Raw genomic sequence first — 16194 nt, 5'->3', positions numbered from 1 at the left:
TGGGTTCGTGCCCCGGTTCGGGAAGATCCCCCATGCCACGGAGCGGCTGGGCCCGTTAGCCATGGCCGCTGAGCCTGCGCGTCCAGAGCCTATGCTCCGCAGCGGGAGAGGCCACAACAGTGAGACACCCGCGTACCGCAAAAACAAAACAAACAACAAAAAAATGCCATGTTTCTTTAGATGCTTTGAAGATTTTCTGTTCCTCTGTGGTTGCTGTCCATTTTGACTAGAGTGGTCTAAGTGCTTTTTCTTTGTATTTCTCCTTCTTGGGGTTTCCTGAGCTTCTTGGACCTGTAGACTGAGGTTTTGAAATAAAATCTGGGAAACTTTCAACCATTATTTTCTCAAGGTTGTTTTTTTTCCTGCCTCATTGTCTTCCTCTCCTCTCCTGGGTCCTTATGTACCTGTGTTATAAACAGTATGGTATTATTCCACTAGTACCTGAGGCTCTTGTTTTTTTAATCTGTTTTCTGTTTTTTCATATGAAATAATTTCTATTCATCTGCTCTCAAGTTCACTGAGTCTGTATGTGCCATCTCCAAAATATTATTAAGTCCATCAGTGATTTTTTTTTCGCTTCAGATATTGTACTTTTTGTTTCAAGGGTTTCCATTTATGTTTTTGGTTTTAATCTGCTAAAATTCTATATCTGTTCACTGTTTTTTGTGTAAGTTCTATTTCGCTGAGAGTTTCTAGTCGTTTATTCATTATGACCACATATCTTGCTTTAAGTCCCTAAAAATATTTCTAATAACAGCTAAAAATAGCCTCTTTACGTCCTTGCCTGCTAAATTTAACATCTGGGTCACCTTGGTGTTTGTCCCCTCTGATTGCTTTTTTCTTGATTATTCATCACATTTTCCTACTGCTTTACATGTCCAGTAATTTTTGGTGGGAAAACTTTTTTTCCTGAATATTTTGAATGCTACTTTGTAAGGAGTCTGATTAAATTGACTTTTTTTTTTTTTTTTTAATGATTGTTGAGTTTTGTCTCGGCAGGTGGTTATTTGCTAGAAGCTCTTCTTCTGTCAAAGCTTGGTTTTAGGCTGTGTTAGGTTAGCTACAGAATATCCTTTGCAGGTAGGCTATCCACAAAACTTATGGCCTCTTTGGTAGCTTACCTGAATACCAGACGTGTTAATGAGGTCTCTCCACTCTGAGTGGGTCTTTAACATTTCCCAGCATCTAGTGCCCTCTAGAGTGCCCATTCCATCCTCTATTCTGTGGAAACTGCTTTCCGTTAGGCCTCATAGGGTTTCATCTGGCAGATATGCAGTGCAGGCTTTGACCAAGGACTTGAGAACTCCTGTGTGCAGCTCCTGCTTCTTCAGTCCCCTACCCCACAAGTTCTAATTGTATCAGCAGCCCTGTACTCTATTTTATGCCTCCCCAGAGAGACTCTGCTTGGACTCCACTCCCTTTATAAAAGTTGGAAAATTGTACAAAGCTACAAAGTTAATATGAGCATAGGAGCCCACTTCATGTATTTCTCTTGTCTCAGGGATCATACTCCCTAAAGCCTAGGACTTGTCAACATTGCCGCATACATTTTCTCCAGCTTTATACTTGTTTATGGATGGAGGACATGTTTGGAACGATTTACTCTATGCTAGCAAGAAGTGCAAGTATAAATATGCTTTTAAATTTGAAATTATGAAATATGTAATATTTTGTATGTAAAGAAAAAAATGGAAAATTTTCCATATTTGTCTCAAATATGTGGCTTTTCAAAGAACTGAAACTTTACAGATATAATTGAAACATACTTTTTTGATTATTTATTGCTATATAATATACCACTCTACAGCTTCTTAGCTTTAAATAGTAACATTCATTTCTTTGTTCAATATTCAACAAATTGGCTCAGGTCAGTGAGGACAGCTTACCTCTGTCCCACCTGGCTTCATTTGGAATGTCTCAGCTGGGTTTTGAAGATCCATATCCAAAATGCTTGGCAATCCTCTTGGTGTTGGCTGTCATTTGGGAGCTCCACTGGGGTTCAGGCTGGGGATCTTTATTCCCTTACAGATAGCCTCTCCACATGGCTAGTTGAGCTTCTCACAGCAAGGAGATATTAGGATAGTCAGATTTCTTACAAGGCACCTTACTTCTTTCAGAGCATCAAAACAGAAATTGCCTAGTCTTCTTAATGCCAGAGCTTTCAAGTTTCAGAATATTACTTCTGCCATGTTTTACTGGTCAATGTAGTAACAGATCCAGCACAGATTCAATGCGAGGAGAACTGGACTCTATGTTTTGATGGAGCTCTACAACATCATAGTGCAAGAGGGCATGTGATAGGAATCAATATTGTGGTCATTTTTGCAAATGTAATCTACTACTCACAGTTTCCTGCATCCATTATTCTTTCCCCTTCTCCCACCACTCAGAGGTAGCCACTGTAATCAATGTGTAAACTTCTTATGCATATTTTTATATCTTTAGTACAGCTCTCTCTAGCACTGAACAGCTTTCATACTTCAAGCATTCTCCACATAGAGCCAAGCAAAATAATGAAAAATCTCATAAATGTGTTATAGGACAGGAATTCCCTAGATGTGTTTACCCAAGAATCTACTAAGACCATTACACTGCTGACAGCTTGAGTTACACAGGTTCATCCTGTTTCCTTCTCTCAATTTGAATTTATAGTCCTGCCCTTTTAGTTATAGGTATCATGGGGAAAATAACATGTGGAAAGAAGATTCCTAAATTATGGGTCTCCTGGAGAAAAACTGACTATGTGGTTCATCTTTAAGAGTGGATTCCAATCTTTTCTAGGTTGAAGATCTCCTTTTAATTAAGACCTTCCTCCATACATAATATTTTTTAGTCACCTTTGGTTGAAAAAAGTACATAATCACAGAAAGCTATGCTGATCTTAGTAACATTTGTAAATAAATTTTTGTATATGAATCACAAATGCACTTGAGTTCATTTAAAAACTAGAAATATGCTTTATGAGAGATTTATAATTTATGCAATTTGCAGATAATTCCTTATATATACATACACACACATATATATATGTATATATATATATATATATATATATATATATATAAATTAGTGGAACTTATGAAAGTAACTCCAGCATACAGGTATTTGTCCCCCAGAGGTTAGAAACCTTTTAACATAGCTCACACTGTTGAATCTTGCTTTAGCTCTGTATTAGATCATGATCCTCCTTGCACAAGTCAGAACCTATGCCAGTGTGCTTAATATCCCTGGATATGAAGACTGTTGACATCCTACCTTAGTCCCTGCCAAGTCTCTTGGATAAGAATCCCTTGCTCTGGCTCCATATAGATTCACTTTCTTCATTACTGTCTCTTGCCTGCACTCTCGTGGTAGTCATGAAAAATCTCCCAAATGACAGTGGTATCCATACTTATTTTTTATTTTCCTTATTTTTTCACACTGGAAATGTATTTATATGTAACAAATAAATACCCTGTAAACAAAAGTTAGACCTCAGGACATGGAGGTATATAAGCTAACGTTTCCTCTTGGCAAAACGAGATTTCTGTCTTTATGCACAGCCTCAGCGGCCATGGCTCACGGGCCCAGCCGCTCCGCGGCATGTGGGATCTTCCCCGACCGGGGCATGAACCCGTGTCCCGTCTCATCGGCAAGCGGACGCTCAACCAATGTGCCACCAGGGAAGCCCAAGATTTCTGTCTTTTTAACCCAGTTGTTTCTCCAACTTTTTTTTAATGATGTCTACTATCTAGTAAGGTCTAGATTTTTTTCTTAAAACTCAGTTTTTAAAAACATTAAAAAATTTACTTTCAAAAATATTGTTTGATCAGCACGGTCATGATCTGCTTTAATACTTCTTTACCAAATGCTTTATTCAACAATGTATTCAATACATATTTTGTGAACAGCTATTATGTGCCAACACTATTCTATGTACTTAGGACACAGTAAAAATTCACATAGGCAAAGTTCCAATCCTCTTACTAGACTGGACAGACATAATAAATAAACAAATAATATCTGCAGGAATAACTAACTGACTTGGAGAGAAAAAAGAGACAAGATATGGAATGACAGGGATTGGATTACTATTTTAGATAAGGTCAGGAAATGTCTCTCTGAGAAGGTGGCATTTGAATAGATCCTTGAGTGAAATTGGGGAAGCACATCATGAGGTTGTTTGGCAAGGGGTGGGGTAGGGTGAAGGCTTTCCAGGAAGAGGGACCAGTTAAGTGAAAGGTCCTGTCGCAAGAATATGCACGGCCTAGGAGGAAAATCAAGGAGGAAGGGCAAGATGCCAGGGTGAGAGAAGGCCAGTGAGTTAGGGTACAAGAGGAAGGAAATGAAATCAGAGTGCTAGGGGTGATTCTAGCAGATTATGGTAAGCACTTTGGATTGTATTCTAAAGATGAGATACCACTAGAGATTTAAGTACAAAGGAGTGACATTCTCTGACTTGTATTATAAAATGTAGGTGATTCAGCAGATATAGAGAACAATCTAGTGGTAACCAGTGGAGGGGGGGAGGGGCAACATAGGGGTGGGGAATTAAGAGCTACAAACTATTAGGTATACAATAAGCTACAGGGATATATTGTACAACAGGGGGAATATAGCCAATATTTATAATAACTATAAATGGAGTATAACCTTTAAAAATTGTGCATTACTACATTGTACACCTGTAACATATAATATTGTAGATAAACTATAACTCAATAAAAAATTTAAAAATTGATTGATATTTCAATGGGAGTGTGGCTTTAGTGGGTTTTCAGGAGAGAATGAATTAGATACATAGGTTCAATCCACCATCTTTACTGAAACACCCTCATTCATTTTTTAAACTTTGTAATCTGGTTACCGGCTCTCAACTCTACAATTGCTCTTTCCTTGTGAATAACCTAGATGTCAAATCAAAAGTCCTCTTTCCCAGTCCTTGTTGCCCTTATTTTTTCAACAGTATTTGACACCACAGCCAATTAAACCTCTGAATGAATATGAAACATATGCAGTAGGATACATGAATATGGAACTCACGGGAGAGTTTGGGTTGAAAATATAAATTTTGGAGTTGTCAGAATATTAGGTTGAACCATATTAATTGTCAGTCAAAATGGTTCCATACTGGCAATTTCATTTACCCAAGAGTTAATAATTAAAGCAAAGAGACTGAATGAATTACCCAAAGTAGTAAGAATAGTTAGGAAGGAATAGTTTGAGAACTGAAGTGCTGTCTGAAACACTCCAGCATTTAAAGGTCTAGGAAGGGACTTCCCTGGCGGTCCAGTGGTTAGGACACCATGCTTCCACTGCAGGGAGCTCGGGTTTGATCCCTGGTCCAGGAACTAAGATCCTGCATGCCTTATGGTGTGGCCACCAAAAAAATAAATAAATAAAGGTCTAGGAAATTGGGAGGAACCCCCAAAAAATGTGATATAGGAGTGTGTGTGTGTGTGTGTGTGTGTGTGTGTGCTTAGTTTTGGTGTACATTCTAGGGGTGGTCAGTTGCCTAACTAGGAATACAAACTGCAGGTGTTGTAACCTAGGATTTTACCAGAAGGCTACACTCTAAAGAAAATTATGAGAACTTAAGCTATTTTTTAAAATCTTAGATTAATAACAGAACTTTTATAGCATAATTTAATGAATATTAGAAATGCATTTAAAATCGGGGGCACTTGAAATACGTAGATATGTGGATTGACTGAAATATTTTAAAGAAATTCCCCACTCTTGTTTGAAGAGTGTATAAGAACCAAGAGAGCCTTTCAGCCTTTAATCTGTGCAACGATACCCAATGCATGATTCCAAAATTATGGCTGTGTTTGCACAAATCTTTTATGGACTGTGTAGTTAGAGCCTATAAAAGGATAAAGAATTGGGACTGTATTAAGTTTGCAGAGCAGGTTTTATGACTTTGTACCTATGTGCTAATAAATGTGTATATATATGAATTTGGACATACTTTTTTTGTAACCTAGTAGAAACAATTTGGGTGGAGCTGCTAGTCTATAACTATCTCCAATAACTGGCAGATACCACTATCCAGAAGAACCCTCAAAATGAGCTTTCATTGGTTTGGATAATTTTTGAACAAAGCGGCTAGTGGTGTAGAACTGTCTTGGGAGCTAAATGAGATAAGCAAAAATACAAAAACCAAAACAAAAAAAATGTTTCAAGAAGATGAATAGAATCATATCTATTACATGGTAATAGTCAGCCAATAGGAGGAGGGCTGAGAATTGACCACTCGATTTGGCAATATGGAGGTCATCATTAATTCTAATAAAAACAGCTGTTTTTGGAGCGGTGAGGCTAAAAAGTATGATTGGAATAAGTTCAAGAAAGAATGAGAGAATAGGAAGTGGAGATCATATGAATAGATCAATATGGCTTATGATCTTATGAAGATCATAAGAAATGTAGATATTTTTAAGGAAAACAAAGCAATGACCCTTTGGCATATCTTAACCATATTAGTCAGAGCCTAGGCAAGAAACAGAAGTCACACTCAAAACGGTTTAACTGGAAAGAATAAAATGCAGGGACTACTTACCAAGGCGTGGGTATGGTTAAGGGAACAGCAGTGAAGCCATTACTATCCTAGGCCTGAAGGGGCACTGGAAAGAAATGGTATTATTAGAGACCCATGAGAGCTGGAACAATGGGAAGGAGGGCTCTAGACAGGCATTGTAGTCAGAGGGACACAGTATGACCAAACTTTTGGCCTAGCATAAAGGAAAGGGGTGTAATACACACCCTGATATTTCTCTCCTCCCTTTTTTGATCTTCTGCCAGTGCTGTGCGTTCGTCTAACTCAAAAGGAAGAAGCCACAGGGCAAGGAGGCCCTGGTGACATATTCATAAATGTCAGCCTCCGAGGGCAGAGCATGACAGAGCAGTGAAGACAATGGGTTTTGGGGAGGGAAACAGACAATACTGCTATTATAAATATTCTCTATGACCACAGGAAGTTAAAAAAAAAAAGTCACAGGAGGCAGGCAAGTTAAAAATCCTCACAAAACTACCTTTCTAATAGTACTTCCTTTCTATTTACACATTTAATTTACTGGGTGTTCTTTCTGCCTAGTAATAGGGTTGTCTAACCTTTTCTGAAAATGGTCCAAGAGTAAATATTTTATAATTTGAGTCCTAAGAGGCAAAATTGAAAATATTATGTTATTTCTATAACCACTTAAATGTAATCATTTAAACACATAAAAAGCAGTCATTCAAATCCAGTGGGCTGGATTTGGCCTATGGGCCACGGTTTGCCACCCTCTGGCCTAGAAAATCTTTCTTAATTTTTCTCTGGCCTTAGTCAATGTCAAGTCCAAATAAAACCTCCTACATATGGCCTCTCATACTGTGACTCTGAGCTGTGAGTGACAGAAAATCAACTTTTACTAGTTTAAGATAGTAAAATTACTAGCTTAAATTGAGAGGATGCTGGGGGTAAATCCCAGAATGCAGAGCAGCAGGAACCCCAGCTGCTCCAGGGACCAGCTGGTTTGCTATTGTGGTTTGTGTCTTCAGTTTGGCTTCATTGTCTACTAGGAAGAGCAAACCCTCCCCACAAGAAACAGAATGCTTATCTGTCCTTCTTTATATAATAACCCCAGAGAAGTATTCTGCTTGACCTGTCTCGGTCACACACCCATCCTTAGATGAATGTATGTGGATGAGGGAGGAAGCTTGCTGATGGTGGAGAGGTTCTCCGGTTGTACAAGCTTGTGAGAGGAGGCCCTCCTGAGGAGGGCTTCCCATAGGGAGGGAGAATTCTGTTGCCAGGAGATGCAGACAGGAGATGCTGTCTATTTCGAGGAGATAAAAATGTCACAATTATAGACCAATGTGTGACATGCCAGAAGAGAGAGATGTCTGACACACGTTGTTACCACCCTCAGAACCTAAAAATCACACTTGGTAGACATTCATGCATTTCTGATGAATGAATGACTCAGCTCCCCCGGCTGATTGTGAACACTCTCTTCTCCTAACTGGTCCAGGTTTTGATCAGCTGCTCTTTAGTTCTGTAAGTTGTAGTAGAGGTTTTCAACGCCCATGTATTACCTTTCCTCTAATCCCAGGAGGCAAAGAGTGCCCGAGAGCGCCAGTCTCACAGAAAAGCATCCTGTGGAAACAGCTCACAGAATGGGGACTACACCGGAGACAGTAACGACTGTGTTCTGGGGGGCCCGTGCGGCCTTTTTGAGGAAGCCCTCAGCCCCACACCGACAGACACGACCCTTCGTCGAGAGGGAGGCAGGGCGCGGGGGCGGGGGCACCGCCGGGCCCCAGCCTCGGGCGCGCGTCACTCGGCACAAAGGAGACAGCAGGGAGGCGGCCGCGGGAGCCGATCTGCACTCGCCAGCCACTCGCAATTGCGGTTACAGACCTGCAGTTCCCCTCCCCCTCCCCACCCAGGCCCGCCTGCCCGCCCGCCGGCCTTTCTGTCTCCTCTCTCCCTCCGTACTGGCCGGCCCGGGTCCATTTCCGGGCTTGGGGTATTTGGTATCGATCTGGGCCGGGGGCGCGGGAGCAGGTGGCTGCGGCGGGGCAGCTGGGCCGCCAGCCTGCTGCGCCGGGGCCCGTCTCCCGCCGCCTTTGTCGCCAGTCTTTGCCCGGCGGCCCGCTCTGTCCTCCGGACTCGCGCGCGCTGCCGGCCTGACTTTGCGCCGGGTCGGGCGCTGCTGCTGCTCCAGCTGCGCTTCGGGCCGCGCTCGGTGCCGACGGCCGCCGGGCAGCGGGAGGCGAAGGGCAGCCCGGAGCCCGAGCCAACATGGCTGAAGTCACCATCGACCAATCCAAGCTGCCGGGAGTCAAGGAAGGTAGGGGCCGGGCCGTGGAGCGCGCGCCGGGGCCCCTCCGGCTCCCAGCCCGGCGTCCCTCCCGGCGGGGGCGTCGTCTCAGCGTCCCCAGCGGCGCTCGCTTGGCGCCCACCTGGTGCCGGCCCGCCCTGGCCGGGAGGGAATTGAATTCAGGCTCTGCTGTGGGACCTTGGGCAAGTCACTTTCGTTCTGAGCCTCAGTTTTCTCCTACGTAAGGAAATTGTGCGAGAGAGGTCAGCACCACCCTCATCAAGTGGTTGTGCAAAGGTTCTCGGGAAGAGAAATGCCCTTAGTGAATGCTCCAGAGCTGGGAGCTGTGTCCTAAAAATTCAGGCCCAGTCTAGCTAACTTGAAGGCTAGGAAGTGGGGAAGGGTTGACGTTCAGTTCCTTGTGGAGCCTTTGTTTTGAAACTTGACTCTTTCCCTTCTTCTGTCTACTTTTCCTAGCCCTGCGTCTCGCTGGCTGACTTTCCCACCTTCCTCCAGGTTTAAAAGTTTAGTCTGGGCACTGCCCAGCGCGGGCAGCGGATGGGAAGCTGCTATAAATGAGCATTTTCTCACAAAAAGCACTAAGCAAAGGGGAGCAGGGGACTCACTGTGACCTTGATTTTTACTGGCTCCGTATATTGAGGTCCAGAAAAATCAAGATTGATTAGTATTGGTCTGGCTTGGGTTCTAGCAAGTAGCCCACTGACTTCTTGTTCCTCGTCTTCATCCAGACCTAGTATTTTTTTTTTTTTTTCAACTGAGATCTTGGGTGCTGGATCGCCTTAACCCTTAGTGATTTTTGGCTGTTATTTTGACCTTGGGAAGCATGGAAGTCCCAGAGTGCTATCCGGGCTTGCAGAGATTGTCTTTGTAGTGGATGTTATTTGTTTCAGCTGACTCTTGTGGTCTTAGTTGTCTTGGGAATATGGAATTGAAAATAAGAATCTTTGCTTTCTTGGAACTGCGTGTTTCATTGCCAACCTGATTTGATTCAAAGGGGCTTGTGGGTGCTCAGGCTGACCCCAGAATCCGAAGAAAGCTTGCCTACTTTATGTCCCAGAGTTCCAAACACTAGGCGATTTTATGTAGAATTTTTAATTGGGCTGGGCCTGTCCTGTTGTTCCTGAAGGATGTTAAGAGTTTAGGCCTGAGATTTTTATCAAATAGTGTTTTTCAACCTTTCAGTTCCTAACCTGGCTTTGGTGAAGATTCTGGCATTCATATGTAAATGAACTTTTCTTAACACTGTCAAGTCTGGAGCCTGAGTGATAGGAAAGGCAAATTTACACTTTGGAAGTCCAGGTCTTTGAGATTGTCCTTAACCTTTCCGGTATGAGAGAGAGAGAGAGAGAGAGAGAGAGAGAAAACAACCTTAATATGTAAAGTATTAGTCAGGTAGTGCTGAGATTTTACCCAGCTCCCTGTATGTCAGTGACCTGAAACAAACTTGAAACTCACTTTCTGTGTATGCATTTATATTACTCTTAGGTCTTCTGGTTTCTAACCGAGACATGAATGGTTTATTCTAGTATATTCTTTCTTAAGGGTTTCAACAACACTTTCCATCTGTAAATGCAAAATTTTTCCATTGCTAAACTCCGGAGTTTAACACATTTGGATTGCTTTTATTTTGCACAACATGGTGTTTGGCAGTCGGGTTTACATGATATGGTAAAGTGGTAAGGACATTTCTGTGGCTGTTTCATTAAGTTAGAATTAAGTATTGATTTACTTTGAAGGTGGTCCGAAATTGTTGAGAAGATTATTGTCTCTGTAAGCATCTGATTTTTCTAGTTCAAAGATCATCAAAGGAAGTGATACACTATACTAGGAATGTGCTAATGGTGGTGTGGTTTTTGATCTGGGAAGTATTCACATCGAATAAAGTGTATCTTTCCCTAATGTAACTCTTATTTATGGCCAGTTGCTCCCTAACGATGTTTCTGGACCCTAATTAAAGAAAATAAAGTTGGTGTCCATGATTGGGTAAAACATACACAAACATTGAGACTTTTTAATACTGAAACTCCAACTCAGTTTGAAAAGGAAGTTTAGCAATAATTCACTTAATATTCTGGCACAGATTTTTAAACTCCAGTTTTAAAAATCTGTCTCCTCTACTTCTCCTATCAATCTAAACCTTTATATACAATTACAATTTGGGATCATGGGGTAGATTCCAATAGAGATTGAGAAGAATAATGCAGTGGATGTCTGTGCTTTCCCACTGCCCTTTTCTTTAGGAGAGGATGGGGAGCCCTGGGACTTTTGTTGTGAACTTCTCAACAGAGGTCATGGGTAGCAGCTGACATCAGGGAAAGAGACTATTTGAAAACTTCTTTTTCTAGGTTAAAATCGAATGCTTGCTTATTTAGTTTTAAGATGGCCAAAGATATTCAACATTTGGACAGACCTTTGAAAAAAATAACTACAGCAGTATTTTTACTTTGGGAAATCTCTTTTAAAATAGGAGACAAAGGGACATGTGTGAGTTCTTATGCAGTGAAAAGAATTAAGTCTAACTAAATGTCAACACACATCATTATTTCTGGTTTAAAACCATATTTGGAACATCTAAATACTTTTTGTAATGGAAATACTGTTGCCATTGTTTGGTAGTAATGCTTTATTTCTTCTGAAACATTTGAGGTTCTTTGCCACAAGATTGGAAATAATTATCAGCCACTTTTTATCAGTAGATGTGTAACTCAAATGCATCATGCAATTTGTGAATGCTAGACAAAGGTATTCTCAAATAGACAAAGGTTCCAACAATATTCCGAAAGTTTTTTAGTTTAGATCAGAGCTCCCCCCCCCCCAAAAAAAGAGCACTTTTCATTAATTAACAAGCTTAGAGTTTTGGTAAATTTTAGCTTCTTCGCTGAATCTTCTTTCTGAAACCACAATCCAGACTCCCCACTTTTTTTTGCTCTCTCCAGTCTGATTCCCATCTTTCTACTTAGTTTTAATTGCTCACCAATCACTAATCTTGCCCTTTCCCCCACCTAACAGAGGTTCCACGTTATCTTCAAGTTTTGGTCTGAGTGCTGTAGCCTGTCCATCAAAGCCATTTCTAGACCCTTTAAAGTTTATTAACTCCTTTGCAGTTTTTTAGTCATTAGCGTTTTCCCACTTTTAGCCATTGAGCACTTATGTATCAACCCTCCCATCTTCTACCAGGGCTAACCTTCTTCTTTCTTTCCTTTCAGCAGTAAGAAATTTTATTATGTGTTATATATCCTTACTGTCCTTCAACTGGAAGTTTCCACCGTCTCCAAAGTTAGTTAACTCTGTGTGTGTGTGCAGGCACGTGTGCACCTGAATGCAGTCACGATTAGCGTCTGAAATTGGTGCACTTAGTAGGACGTTTCTTGAAATAAAGGTAGCTAGGTATTATGAGAGCAAATCCTTTTTCTTTCGTGAAAGACAAAAGTTAATACATTTTCAGAAGTATGCCTAGAAAGCACTGATTCATTTTAGGTCCAGGACACCCCAGTGGCATAATGGGGTAAATTAAGTTAATGGCATAAATCCAGAACTTTAAGGGGAAGAATACAAAATTATGTCTGGTGCAGTGAGTAAACCAAGTAGTCCCAGAGATCTAAAGCATATCACACGCACACTAGGTACCTAATGCGATGGTGATCTCTGAGAGGTGCATTATCTGGCTCCAGGGCAAACTCACTTTCTGTTTTCTGCAAAATTCCACAGCAGTTTTTTTTTGTTGTTGTTATTGTCTTTTAATGAGACCACGGCTACATCTTGAGTTAGGAGGTTTGTGTCTTGCTTTTCCTTACCCTCACCTGGCTTCAGGTCTTTCACATAGCCAGCAAAGATTCAGCAAATATTTGAATGTGTGAATGAATGAATGAGTAAATCATGAATACTAGATGCTCCCTTTTAGTTTAGGAATCCTATCTCTGGCATAATTTCATATTCCTTCTCAGAGCATAAGCTCTTTTTTTTGTATTTTATTTATTTATTTTATAAATTTATTTTTATTTATTTTTGGCTGTGTTGGGTCTTTGTTGCTGCGAGCAGGCTCTCTGTGGTTGCAGCGAGCGGGGGCTACTCTTTGTTGCTGTGCACGGGCTTCTCATTGCAGCGGCTTCTCTTGTTGTGGAGCACGGGCTCTACGCGCACGGGCTTCAGTAGTTGTGGCAGGTGGGCTTAGTTGCTCTGCGGCATGTGGGATCTTCCCGGACCAGGATTCGAACCTTTGTCCCCTGCATTAGCAGGCGGATTCCTTTTTTTTTTTTTGGCCGTGTGCGGGCCGCTCACTGTTGTGGCCTCTCCCATTGCGCAGTCTCTGGACGCGCAGGCTCAGCGGCCATGGCCCACGGGCCCAGCCCCTCGGGCCCAGCCCCTCCGTGGACCGGGGCACGAACCCATGTCCCCTGCATCGGCAGGCGGACTCCCAACCACTGCGCCACCAGGGAAGCCCTAGCAGGCGGATTCTTAACCACTGTGCCACCAGGAAAGTCCTCAGAGCATAAGCTCTTAAAGGGCAGAGATAATGCCTTTTAACCATGGGCATCATGTATCTTAGTGCCGCTATTAACTTTATAAAAACTTTTAATCTGTTTTTCTAATGTTTTTTTCTTCTCTGATCTTCGCTGTGGTGGAGAGGCAGTCCTGTAGAATTCAAGGAGTTGTTGTAAAGAACCCTTGAAATTCCGTACGTGCATCCAGAATGCCTCTCACATAAGGGAAAAAAACATCTTTCAGTTTATTGCTATATGCAGGTATGCAGTACCTTCTTAAATGAATCAGTGATTTTTAAAAAATGAAATGAAATAGCTGTTAATTGTAAAATAAAGATTATCTTAATGATTTGAGAAAAGCTTTTTTTTTTTTTTTTAAACTAACAAGTACATAAAGGACGACTTCTCCCTTGTGGGAAACTGTAAAGTTAATTGCTATTTTTAAAAAAGGATCTCAGAGTAGAAAGCATTAAAAACCACTGATCTAGGCCAGCCAGATTTTCCAGATGAAAATCTGAGAGCCAGGATGGGAGAGTGAGTTGTATCAAACCGCTGAGGCTAAGTGTCTAAAAATTGTCACATGGGGCCTAGACTTAGAAAAGTTCAAAACTGAGTATTCACACAGCTCAGTCTTCCCTGCTCTCTCCTTTCCCACCTTCCCCTTCCTTTCCTGTCTCCTCCCTTCCTCTCTCTTCCTTTGTTCCCTCTCACTCTTCTTCTCTTTCTTTTAAATTTTTCTGTAGATGCATAAGAATCATTCCTCATGTATTCCGTTAATACTGTCATTTAAAACAGTGGAACAAAAATAATGAATGACAAAACAATTCCAGAGATTTTTCTCAACTTATTTTAGGGATAATGTTTGATATGAATGTTAATGAGTTAACATAGGTTTCATTTTATTTTTTAATTAAAAGCTTTTTTTTTTTAGGTTTTTATTTCGATTCAGCAAATGAATTACTGGGTGAACTACAGGAGGTCACACTCCTACCTCAGTGTTTTTTTTTTTCTACCTAGAAAATGCATTTCTTCTCTGGTACACTCAGCTGAAGGGGCTAATGTTTAGAGGCTTGGACATTTTAAGAAGTTTAAACATATTAGGGAAATAAAGAAAGCCATAGGCTATGTTTTTTTCTCTAATTCTTTTCAGGAACATAGGAGTTTTGATTGAGATAAATGAATTTTTGCCTCAGTAACAAAAAGCAGTGTGATACCATAAAACTTAAGTAAACTCTGCTTGAAATCCCAGTTTTCTAAGTACAGGAGTGTATTTTAAAATTAACTACCCTGACCTATAAGGGGAAAAAAATAAACCTTATCACAGCTACATTTGCAGTTTCAGATGTAGCCACTGGAAGGGCTGTTGGATTAATGTTTTTAACTGATGACCTATTTAAAAGTGTCCTGTGCTTCAAACCTGTAAAATTAGGATACCCTAGATCCTAAATAAGACCTACAAAGGATCATTGGTCTTATATACCTTGCGGATTATTTAGACTATTTATTCCCAGATGTTTGAATTTAGAAACCAGTACAAAAGAGTTCCTAGATACTACATTTAAAAGGACACAACAAACATGCATACTCAAAAGAACTATCTTTTTGGTCATTATTATCATTAAAACACATAAACACACACACATTAAGATATGTAGGTCTTCATATAATAGTTGGTAACCATACACTGACATAAAAGCATTGAAAACTTTCTGATAAACCAGAACCAATCTAAAACCAGTCTTGCTTGTTGTATATCAGTGTTTTTTTCTTTTTAGTCAAATTCATTGATGTATAATTCACGTACAGTAAAAACGCATCCTTCTTAGTATGCAGTTCTGAGTTTTGACAAATGTATAGTCTTGTACCCACCACAGCAATCAAGATACAGAACAGTTACATAACCCCCAGACTGCTCCACCCTTTTCCCCGCCTCCACCAACTGCTGATGTGTTTGCTTTCCCTATAGTTTTGCCTTTACAAAAATGTCATATACATGGGATCATCCAATAAGTTGCTTTTTGAGTTTGGCTTCTTTCGCTTACCATAATACATCTGATATCATGTGTGCATCAGTAATTTTGTTCTTTTTTATTGCTGAGTTCCAGTGTACGGCTGTACCACCATTTGCTTATCCATTCACTGGTTGACGAACATTGGGGTGTTTTCACTTTTGGTGGTTATAAATAGTCTCTGTAAACATTTGTATACAGGTTTTTTTTGGGGTGAACATGTTTTCATTTCCCTTGGGTAAGCACCTAGGGTAGTATTACTGGGTCATATGGTGAATGTATGTTTAGCTTTATAAGGAACTGCCAAACTTTTTCAAAGTGGCCTGTACCGTTTTGCATTCCCACAAGCAACGTATGTGAGCTCCAATTGCTCTGCATCCTTGTCTGCACTTTACATTGTCAAGATATATTTTTTTAAATTTTTAACTATTTTTTTAAGGGTTTAAATTCTGGTGTTGTTTCGTAGCTGTGTGATCTAAATTTTAACAGTGTAATATCATCTTATGTGGCTTTAATTTGCATTTCTCTAATGACTAATGATTGGAGCCTCTTTTCTTGTGCTTATTTCCTATTCTCATATCGTTTGTTGAAGGAGTGTGTGTTCTAAGCTTTGCCTTTAAAAAAAAATCAGACTGTTTTCTTTTTATTGAGTTTTGAGGGTTCTTTACATATTCTGAATTCAAGCCTTTTATCAGATAGATATTTTGAAAATGTTGGTGGTCTTTAAACCTTGGTGCAACATTAGGATGATGTGGGGAGCTTTGCTATAAACATATTCCTGCCCAACTTGATATCAGCTGAATCTCTTGGAGATGGTCCCAGGAATCTGTAGTTTTTTATATCTAGATTATATTCTTGGACTTAGAATAGACATTTGGAACATATGACTAAGAATAC

At 40.5% G+C, this 16194-nt stretch overlaps 1 protein-coding gene across 4 annotated transcripts in view; it reads left to right on the top strand.

The window, feature by feature from the left end:
- The first annotated feature begins 8509 nt into the window (after nt 1-8509).
- The window catches only part of CCDC50 (coiled-coil domain containing 50), a 66291-nt gene continuing 58606 nt past the window's right edge, over nt 8510-16194 (top strand). For 3 of the 4 annotated variants that reach the window (XR_003792300.1, XR_003792298.1, XM_029214012.1), the window contains exon 1: nt 8526-8816. Coding sequence is in view for 2 of the 4 variants with exons in the window: in XM_029214012.1 (XP_029069845.1) it covers nt 8768-8816 (49 nt within the window). In the remaining 2 variants the exon portion in view is untranslated. Of the gene's footprint in view, nt 8817-16194 lie in introns of all 4 variants that reach the window. The other variant, XM_029214014.1, reaches the window with a different exon arrangement.

This window comes from Monodon monoceros, unplaced genomic scaffold (genome assembly GCF_005190385.1).
Source record: "Monodon monoceros isolate NGI ecotype Baffin Bay Population unplaced genomic scaffold, NGI_Narwhal_1 Super_Scaffold_11, whole genome shotgun sequence".
NCBI classification, from domain to species: Eukaryota; Metazoa; Chordata; class Mammalia; order Artiodactyla; family Monodontidae; genus Monodon; species Monodon monoceros.
This window is presented reverse-complemented; position numbering and strand designations above follow the sequence as displayed.